Genomic DNA, 14,279 nt, shown 5'->3' with positions numbered 1-14,279 from the left:
AAAAAAAAAAAAAAAAAAAATGAACCCAGGTTTTCCAGGCCATATACACAAAACCAAATAGTGGACATTAGGACTATGAACCTTCTTTATGTTATTCATTCATTAATCCATTCGTTCACAATTTATTGAATGCCTCTTGTTGCCTGGCACTATTGCACTTCCTCAGCTTTCGCCAGGTTCCCCCCACCTCTGCAATGACAGGGAACTAAGTCTCACTAAGTGACTAAATCTAGATACGAATATTTGGTGTTATTCCCAGGTCACTCTCTAAAAGTTTAGTGTTACAGCTGCTCCTGCCAAGCCTGTGTCACATATGACCGGAGTCCCACCAATTGTAAAGCTGCCAGAATTGGAATTAACTTGACCCTTTTCCACGGAAGGTATATTACACGCATTCTTTTTGACCGTTTACTGTAAGTGTAAATATTTTCTAAGTGTCACATTGCAGTATTAAGATCGTCTATGGGAAGGAGATTGTCTATGAAAGGATAGGAAAGAAACAAAATAATAGATGAACGTGTTATTTCCAGTCTTATTCAGGAGAACAATGAGCCAGAAGAGAAAAGACAGACGATTAAATCACTTCAAGCCGGAGCCAGCTTAGAAGGTGAGGCGGCTCAGAGCCAGGGAAAGCTAGTCCGTGAGGAACCAAGGCGGCGTCCTGGGGTGTACCTTGGAACACCTGTGGCTGGTTCCCGTGAGGTGCAGCGTCAGAAGGGGAAGGAAGGGTCCACAGGATGAAGTGCCTGGGAAGGGATCACAGAGCTGTAAGAGGGGAAGGAGAGGCGGGAAGGGGGAAGTCAAATGGCAAAGCCTGGGAGGGCACAGAAGAGGAATGCGTGAGCGTGGGACCAGCCGCCTCTTTAAAAGAGAACCCCGAGAGGGGCAGTGCCTCGGAGAGCTCGGAGAGCTCGGTGTCAAGTAGGGCCAGTGGGAGAAAGCGGGCCAGGGGAGGTTGTGCGTGCAGGAGAGTGTATGGGATGTGGAAAGGGAGTTCCGAAGGAAACTAGTGTTTTCAAAGGGGGACGTTAATAGTAGAGGGAGCCGCACTCCTCTGGAGAAGCCCAGAGTGCTAAGGGACGGGAGGAAAGAGACTGTAGGTAAAGGGGTGTGGCAGTGCATCTGGGGCCAGGGCTCTGCTCAGAGACACGGGTGGGGTCCACTGGCCCCAGATACCCTAGTCGGCTTCAAGGGTCAGACCTAGAAAAAGCCTCTCAGAACCCGGCCAAAGCTGACTCACTGTATGTGGCAATGTGATGAGGACCATCTGCGTCTGGATGGGCTGGGCTGTGCCACAGCTTCAGGGCTGACCTTGGCAATGGGCCGGGGCTATTCATACCCATGGCCACGCCTCCCTCTGCCCTGGACAAGGCTGGACACATGGAAGGTCAGAGTTTTTTTGTTTGTTTGTTGAGTTTTTTGTTCTCTTTGAGGTACCCAACAGTTAGTTGTATAAATGAATTTGAAGCTTGCAGGGCAAGTCTAGATTAAATGTGACAATCTGGGAGTCACCGGTATACAGTAAACAAGAGCTGAGAGTGATGGCCCTGGAGAGCATGCCAGGGGAAAAGCAGGACGCTATAGACGGAAACCTCAGGTTGTGCCTGCATTTACAGAGCAATAGGGAAGTGGGAAGTGGGAGAGCTGCAAACACGGAATGCGGAGAACCCACAGCATGAGGGGTGACGTGCAAACACAGCAATGGGCTGTCACCGAAACCAAGAGAATAGAGTTTCACAAAGAAGGGAATATTTGAGGCTATAAATACACCAGGGAGGTCCAATGCAATAAGAATCGTGAACACCTTGCGATCTGACCTAGTAGGGGATTATGTGTGAAATTTGCGAAAAACAAGCTTCTTAAGGTGCACAAGGAGGAGGAACTTGGAGAGAAAAAAGCTGCTAACAGAGAAAATGAGTGAGCCCCTCTTTAAAGGTTCTGAGACACCGTGATCCTTCAGGATGAATGTCTGCCTTGAAGGAAGTCAGAGTTCCCTTCCTGACTTATTCAAAGCGAATTATTTAATTTCTAAAACAATATAAAACTCAACCCTTCCAAATCCTGGCTAAATTTATTAGCTATTTGGACACTATTGAAGAACTTCACCAAGCATCTCCCAATCAAAAATACAAAAATGAGATTGATGGTTTTGCTATGCTTTCCCTATGTGTAAAATGTCATAGTTCTGCTACATCTGATTGAAATATGTATTAACTCTATTTTTGTTCCTCTCATTAAAATTCTTCATTGTATCTTTTGGGCCTAGTCTACTTTCTTTCATGGTCTAGGCATGGAAGACCTATTACAATCTGCCTGCTATTTTAAGAAATCGTCCAAGAATTGCTTGTTCTCCCTTTTGTCAGATAGGACAATAAGATCCACTTTTTGTAAAAACGAAGTTGATTGCATAATTCTGCTGAATTGTGTGTTATAAACATCATAATTTCCAACGCCATAAAATCCATACCTTTGTTTCAGATATCAATATACTATATATTAACATGCATCTCATGCATGAGAGAATCTGTTCTTAAGTAGAAAGCAAATTTCTGTCATTGATACTTTTCATTTGAAGCAATATAGATTATTTAAAAGTACAGAACCACTTTAATCTATCAATTCCATAAATAATAGTGGAATAGTAACTTCATGCGTTTCATTCTAAATAGAGGTAGTCTTGCCATATTTAATGATTATGCACAAATTCTAATGACATATGTTTCTCATATAAAGCTGACTTTCGGGAGACTGCATGGGATAGGAAATGAAGGACAGCACTAGAATTAGATAGACCTGGGTATGTCCCAGTTTTATCACATAGAACTATGAGACCTTTGGGAAGTTACTTAATCTCTCTGAGCCTCAATTTTTTCCTCAGTAAAATATGATTAATAACATATACAAATTACTTAGTTTAAGGTTCTGAGCCCCCTACATAACCCTTTATTGATATTATTTCTGTCCCTTTCACAAGTCTCAGACCCAAAGGAATTTACCAGACTTTGTAGGATTTGACCATTGCATGTTCGGCAATGCTCTATTTACATGTTGTCAGTTAATGTAACAGATGCTCTTTCTGCATTCCGTATCACTTTGCCCTTTCTCTCCAACTCTCACATTAATCAGCACAGGTAAAAATCAGAGCATCCCTGGACCACGTCCCCCACACAGACACAGGACTCCCAGAGAGCTGTAAGTTTTATATACTGGAGTTAGGTTTCCCTACAGATCAGGATTGTTGCCTTTAGTAATATTTTTTCCCAAGGATGTCCCCACTTCCATACCATACATATTCATACACACAGTAACTGGAAAACACCGGGGAAGGGGTGAGTGAGAGAATGAATGAATGATTCTGCTGGCTGTCAGATATATTTCTCAATATTAACTGCTAGAATTCTAACTTTTTCATTCTGCTTTTTATGATAGGGAAACAAGCTTCCAAAATCAGAAGCTTGAGCTCCGACTTAACTAATGCATGTGAAGACTCAGATGGTGACATGCCATTTTAATAACAGTATATACTAACTAAATAGAAGTAAATTTGGCCTTTTCACCTCCAAGATATTTGCTTTCCCACAAAAAGCATCCACTAACTTAATTATGAATTACAGAGGAAATTACAGTGGGTTGAAGGAACAGCTTAAAATAGAATTTCAATCAACCTGAGAACTGAAGTGGAAGATTCTGATGACTGGCATGGATTTATGTAAAGTGTATCTACTTCAGTCCTATAATTCTTTTAATTTTAAGGAAAAATGAAGAAACCCTGTTCAAGCCAAATAAGCTTTGGTTATCTAATTAAACGTAAGTTTACAGAGTTGGTCCAGATTTTCACCATGTAAGTATTTGTTGAACGCAGTTGGCATTCTAAATCAAATAAATGTGCCAATGAACTTAAAATACGCTTGGGGTTTGAAATGAAAATTTAATACAGATAAAAAGAGGGAATTTTTGAAATTCATCTTTTCAAACAGATGCATATAGAGAGAGAAATTAGCAACACACAGAGAGAGAGAGAGAGAATCCAAGAATGAAGACATTTATCTTCAGTTTCCATGTGTCAAAAGAAGTGGTGAATGTTTACATACAACTCAAACCGGAATTGAAAGTGTGGAGAATACACTCTCACAGTGGTTATTTTAAATATTTCCTATTGGTAGTTAAAAACCTTTTCTAATTAATTTGTTCTAAGAACCTATGACCTAAGTTCCATTTTACCCCAGCATGAGAGTAGAGTGCAAAGCAATTTATTATTGGAAAGGATAAGGACAATGTTAATAGGATTATGCCTGCCTGTGTTTAAGACTAAAATATTCCTAACTCAAGTGAGTTTGGGTCAGGGTGTATTCAGAACATTTTCTAAATACCAAAAAGGAAAAATGGTCACAGTTAGGCACACCTCCCAAGATTACATTTATTCCCCTCGAGTTTGATGATTATTACACTCACAGAAAGATTGAATGACTCTTTAAAAATTCCTCAGAAAGATATAATTATAATTACATAATAAGAGTAACCCCCCCCCCCCATAAGGGTAATTACTCCCAGAAACTCTTCAGGTTTTCTTTATTCTGACTGATTAGATATTGTATTTATAAAGGTAATACAGCCATCTAGTGGACAGATTTTTACTAGCTGATTATTTTACTTGAGAAGTTTAAATTCATGAAACAAAAGCTTAAGCCAAATGAAATACTTGTTTATGACACACAATACTGGATTATAAAATGTGGAGGGAGTCTTTATAGTGGCAATGTGGGATTATTTTTAGACAAGCATGGGGTTTTTTTAGAGAAGTGTTCTATAACATTTCCAAACACAGATTTCTAACCCCTATTCCCAGCCCCACATACCCCACTCACAACCAAGCTGTATTATATTAATAAAAATGTAGAAATCAAAGAGATGAAGTTTAAATCACAAGTTTGACACTGAGTTTCTATGTGTCAGAAATTACGGATGTTAAATGGTAACTGTCCCACCTTCAGGTGCCTGGGTTTTTTTGTTTTGTTTTGTGGTTTTTTTGTTTTGTTTTGTTTTTGATAGTCTTGTAAGCAATGCATCAGTTCTGTCTTCTTTTCCTTGTTCCCCTCTCCCTAAGTTATCTTTGCTGGCGGAAGGAAGCAGAACTTCCCAGGGCGGCCCTCCTTAGGTGCAGCACACCTTGTCTGCAGTCATTAGTGGCGTTACCTTTTTTCCTTCCTCTTTCAAGCTCTGCTGTCAAAACCTTCTGCAACAACTCCTTTATGGTAATCTCGAATTCCAGGGAACGGAGAAGTTGCTCCTCACCAATATCCATCATAAACCCAGTGCTCTGGGCAACAGCTCCTGTGGAGTGATATTCTATTGGGAGTGGGTGGGATTTACACTTAGTGCGCTAGTTTGTAATAGGAGGTTTACCCTTTCCAAACCTTTAAGAAAAATAAATTTGTGTGAACAACTGAAAAAGTACCACACCACTATTAACTCTCTCATGTAAAGAAAAGCAGCGTTGCAGAGTGAGAATGAGCATGAGACAGTAAGTCAGAAGATGTGAGTTCCAATCCTAGCTCTGATATGTTTGAGTTGTGGATATTGCAAAGTCGTGACTGTTGCCTTGTAAATAAAATGGGAATGACTAATAACAAGTCCCTTGCTTGCCCAACAGGACTGTTGTGAGGAAGAGAGAGTACGATAATGGATGAGAAAGTGTTTTAGGGTAATAGCAAAGTGTCAGTCTCTATTTTCTCGGGTTGAAATAAAAAGCTCTTTGGTAAACTTGGAATTGTCAGCCAATTGGTTCTTCCAGTTAATTAAGCATTTGTAATAATTTGCCTTTTTGTCACAAGTTTTTATTCCTTGCTTTACATCCTTGTGAAGTAGATCACTACCATTATCCCCATTATGAATAAGAAAAATAAAGCACAGAAAGCCAAAAAATCATCCTGAAGGACGTATATTCTGCAGTGGAGTCAACTTCATTGTTTTCTTGGTCCGCCACATACCACGTACTCCCACTGCTATTCTAATCTGCTGCCCCGCCCCGGGACCTCTCATCTGTCAATTCTGTTCTCTGTCTGCATCACGCTTTTTTACAACTCCCAGCCCCTGTAGGATGTTATCCGCCCTCTGCTTGGAAGCCCCGTTTTCCAGGTCTCCGCCTGGTCAATGCCTGCTAATTTGCCATGCTGTTTAATCATTACTTCCTCTGTGTAGCTTTTCTCAATTCTCTCATGCAAAAGTACAGATACCACACCTATGTCTAAGAAACATCACGTAAATAACTCTATTTTAGTTGTTATCACAGTGCCATGTGATGTTTATTTACCTGTCTGAGCATCTCGATAGCAGAGCCTTTGTCATATTTATCTTGTATTTCCAACCCGGGCAATGTTACATAGACCAGGTGTTTCATACATACTTGTAAGTTATTGTTAACTCCAGAATAGAGCTGTGCTATTTTGCTATGATATTTTGAATGATGAAAATGAAAGCTCTAAAGAAAAATCTACCAGTTCTTTTTCAGAACCTGAAGGATGTTGATTTTATTGTTGCACTGGGAACTTTGAGCTGTTAAATGAATAGAAAAGATTGATAACACAATGTGAGAATATAAAAATATGGAAAAGTCTGCCCTCACCAATGACAACGTTCTTTCTTGGAGCCTTGATGTTATACAGTATTAAATTTAAGCATCTTATTGATTCCTCAGTTGAATTTTTCTGTAAATATACGTGGTTTTGTGACCAGCCTCTATCCTAGAGTTACCATGGCTACTGCAAAGTTTTCGTCTTATTTGCAGCCCTTTTAAGGGTTGTTTTAAAGAACAAATTGTTTTTCTTACAATAGTAGACTATCTTCCAAAATAGACCCTGCACATATCCAGCATGACGAATCAGTAGATAAACTCTATCACTGGCAGCAGGTAATGTTTTTCCCACCCATTACCCACCCTCCCCTGTAAACAAACAGCCCACTCACACACAGAGAGAACACATTTCCTTATTTTCTGAAATGTACCAAATGCGTTTCCTCCCTTCTCAAAGTCTCCATTTTAGAAAATATCTAATAGGATTTTCAATCCTTATTTTAGTATATTTAGCCTAGATTGTCGGCACTTTTCTTCCTTAAAGTATTTAAGCTTTGATCAAGACTCCTATCCTGAGCATTGCGTGTGCATTTTGTTCTCTTTGTGACTTTAATTGCTTAAAAAGCAGAAATGTTAATTTAAAATGTTGCATACATGAAAGTGGAAACAAAAACAGGTCTCTGTGTGACCCCTCACAACTGTTAAGTTTGGTGTTTTTCTTCTAGGGCTTTTCTCAAACACATACAACATATTGATCTAGAGCAAATTCTTAGTAACTTATTATCTTAAAAACTTATACTACTTAGAGCAGGATGAAGTGAAACTGGGGACAGACATTAGTATCAGGACAGACAAGCAACCCAGTATCAATTCCTTGTCCATTTTCTCCCTTTCTCTTCATCTTACAATGGCATTTTAAGAGGTTCTTGATAATTGAAACCTTGAGACCCATTTTTTAAGAACAGAACTAAAAGATAGTTAATTAAAAGGGCAACTTGCCGGTTGCTACAGTTCAATTTCTTTCTACCGGGCAAGATTGTGTTCGGTATTAGATCAAGAGATGGCACAACAGTGAACAGTTAAACATTTACTGAATGTCTGTTATAAGTAGTTTTAGTCCAAATGTGTGTCCATATTTTACCATCTGTGGAAATGAAAGATGTAAACCAATATTTCAACAACCCAATATTTCATAATGATCACTCTAATATGGTAGCATTTGGAATGTTTGTAAATATCACAGAAACAGATAGAAGAGCCAGAATTCATGTTCGGAAACTTATGAATCATGCATGTGGATTCCAGATTTTTTGCTCTACAGCAAAAGCAAAAGGGAGAACAAATTTTTCAAAGACATTGTGTGAAATAAGGTATACCTACATTCTGCGTGGTGCATTCTGGGGGATACTGTGGAAATGTGACAACAATGAATTCTCAAGGAGTTTATTATTTAAGCAGAGAAAGAGAGCTCTTTTTCTAGTCTCTTCGTAGTGTCTCAATATGAATGCACACATAAACATATAAGCTTAATGAACTTTGGCAGAATCAGTATTAATTTCTTATTTATTTATTTTTTACTTTTCTTATAACAACTGTATTGGGATATAATTCACATACCATACAATTCAACCCTTTAAAGTATAAAATTCAATGGTTTTTAGTATGTGTACAGAGTTGTATAACAATCACCATTATTTAATTTTAGAATATTTTTATCACCTCCAAAAGAAATCTTATAGCCCCTGGCAACCACCGCTTTACTTTCTATCTTTATGGATTTTCCTCTTCTAAACATTTCATATAACTGGAATCATACAACATATGCCTTTTGTGTCTAGCTTCTTTCACTCAGCATGATATCTTCAAAGCTTATCTATGTTGTAACAGGTATCAGTACTTCATTCCTTTTCATGGCCAAAAAAAATCCATGGTATGGACATACAACACTTTGTTCATCAGTTAATTGACATTTGGGTTGTTTTCACTTTTGGCTACTATGAAAATCTTTCTAGACTTTACAAAAAATGTCATATTTTATGTATACAAGAAATTTCACAGAATATTGTCAGTGGCGTATGGTGTATTTCCCCACCCATCCAATTTCCTATAATTACTGGAAATACATCAAATTCTGGAGAAGCAGTCTTACTCAAAGATACTTTGAGAAATTAGTGAATCTCCTCTAAAACATTTATCTCACTTAAGTGTATGGAAACCTAGAGGACTGAGGTTTCCTAGGCTGCCTCAAGCCACATACACACTCACGGTACCCACATACAGAGACCTAACAAATTCGCTCTGCCCTCTCTCTGAATCCCTGCCCACGGCTACGCTACACTGGAGGCTTTGCCGTCTCTAACCACGGGATTGCTCCCTCCCTGCAGGGCTCTCAGTAACAATCGGCTCTGGTTTCTGTTTCCCAGGATTCTCTAGGACACACCACTTTTCTGTCCGTTGTTCTACGCCAAGGAAACTGCCACTGTCCTTAGAAATGGATAGAGAGAAAAACTCAATATTTTTCCCTGTTAAATTCTATTTTTTTCTACGAAGTGCCCTTTTTCTAACGGAAGAATCCTTTCCAATTCCTATCGGCTTCTCTTTCTGGCTCAGACCACGTTCTCCAGTAAATTGTCCTGGCCAGTCTCACTTTCGGTTGTACACCGGCCTGCGCATCGGGCTCCTCCTCCTAAAATTCTTCCCTTTGCTGCTTTCTCTCCATCCTCACCCTTGCATCTGAGAATAGAAAAATGAATTAATGAGACGCTGTTTCGGTTTCTCTTATCAGATTTTCCAGATTAGGGTAACTACTTGTTAGACTCCTTCTCCCCATAAACACACCTTCTTTCCACTCCAACCACATTTACTGACCTCTTTCTGCTTTCACATAATCAGTGGTGTATTGCCTCAGTGTCCGTCAGAGGGCCTGCCTCAGAGTGGGCACTCAGTAAAAATACAGGGTTGTTCCAAAGAGTAGGCTTCAAACTCCGACCATGTCACATATTCAGTGTTCTATTTCTACCAACCTGCCAGACAGCTATGCACCTTACTTTGCTCATCTGTAAAATGGGGACAATAACATCAATACTAAAAGAATGGTGCCTGACACATAATAGGCCCTAAAAAATAATACTTTCCATTGCCTCTTATGAAGTAAATGAAAGAGTGAACAAATGAAAGAGATGTTATCTGAACTTCTTTGGCTCCCCGACGGGCTCTCCTGAAGCTCCTTGGCTTCTAGACAGAGATATCAGTTGACTGATTTAAGAGTTCAAGTTTTCCAAGGCCATTGAGTCATTTTCCCCACCTTGTTTCTTAGTATCTCCCCATAACTCCCCAATATTTCTAGTCTACACCTAGAACCTTAGGTGTTCCACCCTGAAGCACTGCTCAGTTACAGTTTATCCAAATCGGACAATTCTTATTCTTGTTCTGTGTTGCTAAAACCCATGGGATTATCCTAGATCCTATAATCCTGTAGAATTTTCAAACCTACGTCCTAGAGACACAGAGACTCCTCTCACCCAACGCTTTCCTATTCCAAACCCTCAGAGTTGCTGGTCTATCCCTCACAAGCCATTGGAGATTGACTAACTTGGATGAAAGGAGAAAGATAAGGTCAACTATAAATCCAGTAGCTTGAATTTTAGTAGATGGGGGAATGCTGTTATTGGTGACAGCAACTTGGTCTGCAGGGAAGGATGATGTAAATTAAGCAAAATCTGTGTTAAATTATGACACATTTTATCTTCTTAGCTATCAAGGGGGAAAAATAAATGGAAAACAAACTATGAATAGAACTAACGAGAAGTCAAAGTGGCTTTCCATTTAAAGAATAATGTAGGCTCAACACTGTGGCTCATGCCTGTAATCCCAGCACTTTGGGAGGCTGAGGTGAGAGGATCACTTGAGGCCAGGAGTTTGAGACCAGCTTGGGCAACATAACAAGATCCTTCCTCTATAAAAAATATAAAATAAATAAATAGAGTAATGTAACAATATACATCAAACATTAAAGCATTTAATCATGTAAGTATCTTGGAGATTTTAAGTAATTCGCTTATGTAAGGATGAAGTCAGAATGTATAACAATATCCATTTTTGAGATTCTGATTTACTTTATTATATTAAGAAATTATTCTCTTTCCTTTAGTTGACATGGGCTTACCCATCATTTAAAAATGGTATTGCTCTTTTTATGCTTGAAATAGTCTCACACAGTTGAAAGTAAAATCTTCTGTGAAATGTTTCTCCTGCAAAACTTATTATTTTCTTTAACTAATTGGATTACCCTTGACAAAAGAAAGTGTTATGCTGCCTTACAGCCTCACCGTTAGGAATGAAGAAAGAGGGGAAAATGCTGGAAGACCCCCACTTACTACAAAAATGGAGAGCATCCAGGTTCTAGAGGAATGGTGAGTGTGAGAGCCACATAGTAATTGTTTCTCATATTTATATGCCATTTACATCTATTGAGTGCTTAAGTATTATCTTTTGCTTCACTGTACTCTTCAAAATGACTTTGTGGAATGAACACAAACTCAATCTGGGAGATTTTGGCATTGCAATTGCTTTTCATCCATTTTTTCTATTAGCTATATGAAGATATTGGCTAAAATGTTGCCTAAGTTTATCTTTCTCTTTCCAAAAGTAAAAAATATTACATGAATACTCCCCCCAAAATCACCCTAATTCTTTACTTCCCGTTTCTGAGAACATTTTTAGGTTCTATGTATAAGGGAATTGTCAAAACACACAACAAGATAGGGCATGGAATGTTGCAGTCAGTCAGGGAGGGCAGCCGCGGGCTCCTGGACCTCTTTCCATCAGAACAGACTCTGACCAAGTGTTTTCTCCCAGGTGAGAAGCTGAAATGCAGTATCTGTGGAATAAAACAAAAATACAAATAGACTGTTTGCATAATTATAAGTGCTTTCCCTCTCTGCTTTTTATGAGACGGTTTTAATAATAATGCTTCATAGTCATTTTTAAGCTTTTTAAATTTAAAAAATTTTTTAAGTGAATAAGGAAGTTCAGACATTATGGAATAGTAAAAATCTATGTAAAATATCTGGTCCAAAAGGTAAGAAAAGATAAAATATAAATATTGCTTTGGCCAGATATATTTTAGGTTGAGAAATTGTTACAATAAATAGACCAATTAATGGGAAAGCAAGATCAGGATCATTTTAACGACAAGAATCTTCAAGTTTCTCTCTTCCTCTTCTTTGATGTATAAGCAAGTGGACTAATGACTGGTGGCTTGTGCAGTAAAGCAGTCACTGAAAATCTGTACATAGATATAAAAATGTCCCCAGTGTTATTATAAAAGCCCTATGCCTTTCAACTGTGATAACTCCATTCATGTCTAACCACTCGTAACTTTTCACAGAAACTTCTTAAAGTTTAGGAAAATATGTGACAAGTTCCTGCAGTGTATTATTTTAGATCCAGTGACAAATGAAAAAAAATGGATACCAGATTTTTTAAAAAAAAGCTGTGTCTTATGGTTGGAAAACAGAAATCTGTATCAGAAGTAAACAAAAAAATTTAGTTTGTCCTAAGTGCCTTATAGACTATCAACTAGCAACATATTGTTAGTTTGAACATTCCCAGGCTTCATCAGGAATTTATGAATTTATGATGACCTGCATGCATATTGTATATAGCCCCTTGCCATGTGAATGCTTGGCTCCCTCACACGCCTCTTGTGCCCACATGAATTTTTGTCAAGACCCAGAAATAACTGACCTAGTCCTACCCAGGTATTTAATTGCCAGATCAGGCTGGAGTGAGTGGCAAAATACTGACCACTAGATGGCAGCAATGGATAGAATTTCCATCAGCTCCTCTCCTTACCTGGTCTAGCATCATGGGTCAAAGTTCCCTTTGATAATGGCCCCATTCTGTCTCTGCAGCCAAAACCCCACCGCAGAGGAAGTCTTGTCCTGGTCTCAAAATTTTGACAAGATGATGAAGGCCCCAGCAGGAAGAAACCTTTTCAGAGAATTCCTCCGGACAGAATACAGTGAAGAGAACCTACTTTTCTGGCTTGCTTGTGAAGACTTAAAGAAAGAGCAGAACAAAAAAGTAATTGAAGAAAAGGCCAGAATGATATATGAAGATTACATTTCTATACTATCACCAAAAGAGGTAAAAATCTGGAAAATATTGAGGTGGGCTTCCTAAAACCAAGGATAACCCTAAAGGGACAGCCGTCCAAGTTGGGTAATGCATGGGATGTGGACAGATGAGATGTCTCTGGGTGGATAAATTCGCTTCCATTCGGAGAATCTCCCTGAACCCATGTTTGGAGACTATGTATCTCCACTATGCTTTGATCATTTATCTCTGGCTGAATTGTGTCCACTTGCTTTTCAGAACTAACACCAAGGAAACTGTTTAAGCACAGTTTGCTGTGACTTAAACTAAAATGGAAAGGAAGAATTTACTCTGGGGTGGTGTTTCTCAAAGCCTGATCTCCAGATCACTTGTATGAGAATCACCTGGAACATTTGCTTAAAAAGCAAATTCTTAAGGCCTACCCAGGACTCGGAATCTGAATTTTTGGAAATAGAGCTCAGAAATCTGCACTTTTAACAAGTGTTGCACACACACGCTAGTTTGAAAATGTTTGGTATTGGCTAAAAACAAAACAAAACAAAAAAAACAAAAAGCCTGCTTGATGTTTATGATTGAATTTTTACAGAATTGAAGAATGGGCCTTTGGCCATTAATATTTTGGGGGGAGGGATGGGGAATAGAAATTATTTTACTTAATTTAGATTTTCTGTTATTGAAATTGTAGATTTTTTTCTCCCCTTGCCAGAATGTAACTAATCAATCCGGAGCACTTCTAGGAACCAAACAGCACTTTTCCATTGACTTTTTAAAAATTAATTTGTCCTTGAGAAGTGTTTCAGCTAACAGTTAAAAGTATTGGGTGAGGGAGGGGTTAATAGTGTGACTAGGCCCCTGGATCCCTGAGTGACAGAGCTTTGCAGGTCAAGAACACAGACATTGCTAGAATGCCTTCTCTTTTCCATGCTACCTTCTTCTTATTTGGTCTTTTCCTTCTAAATGACTATGGTTTTTACTTTGCATTTAAATGTCCTGACCTGATAACTTTCTGCTCTTAGAAAGGCTAGAAGGTTTAGCTCCATACCCCTCTCTTGTGACCTGAACATCCGTGGGCTTTGGTCGTCAGTCCCTCATTCAACACTTGGTGTGGTCCCATTCTGCCTTACACTCCTTACTTTAAGATCTATAAAAGGAATTAGTTGTTTTCTTTCCTTTTTTATTTCAACATATTATGGGGGTGCAAATGTTTAGGTGTCTATTTTATTAATCTCTAATAGAATGCTACATAAACTACTTCACTTCTACTGAGGTATACAGTACCTAAATAAGTTAGATTTTTTTTTTATTAGTTAGGTTAAAGGGCCATTGGTATTCCAGTACTCCAGTACAATTGTCTCTACAAAATGAGAAACCTTCTAGAATTGGATGCACAAAAGATTGTTTTATTTTTTATTGACTATATGAACGTAGAAAAAGTATTCATAAAAACAAGGTGGGGAGAATTTTTCTGTAGCCTCGGAATATTTATTCCTGATGTCACCTTGTATTTCTAACACCAGTATAATTCTGCATCCTAAAAGTACATTCAGGTTCTGGTCTATGTGGAAGCTCAGCATCTAACCGACTCTAT

At 38.6% G+C, this 14,279-nt stretch overlaps 1 protein-coding gene across 1 annotated transcript in view; it reads left to right on the top strand.

Annotated features, from left to right (window-relative positions):
- RGS17 (regulator of G-protein signaling 17) overlaps positions 1–14,279 on the top strand; it is a 152,953-nt gene that overhangs the window by 120,929 nt on the left and 17,745 nt on the right. The window contains exons 3-4 of the mRNA XM_012646784.1: positions 10,894–10,983; positions 12,487–12,721. Coding sequence (XP_012502238.1) covers positions 10,894–10,983; positions 12,487–12,721 — 325 coding nt within the window. The remainder of the gene's footprint in view (positions 1–10,893; positions 10,984–12,486; positions 12,722–14,279) is intronic.

This window comes from Propithecus coquereli, unplaced genomic scaffold (assembly GCF_000956105.1).
Source record: "Propithecus coquereli isolate 6110/MARCELLA unplaced genomic scaffold, Pcoq_1.0 Scaffold25, whole genome shotgun sequence".
Taxonomy (NCBI): domain Eukaryota; kingdom Metazoa; phylum Chordata; class Mammalia; order Primates; family Indriidae; genus Propithecus; species Propithecus coquereli.
This window is presented reverse-complemented; position numbering and strand designations above follow the sequence as displayed.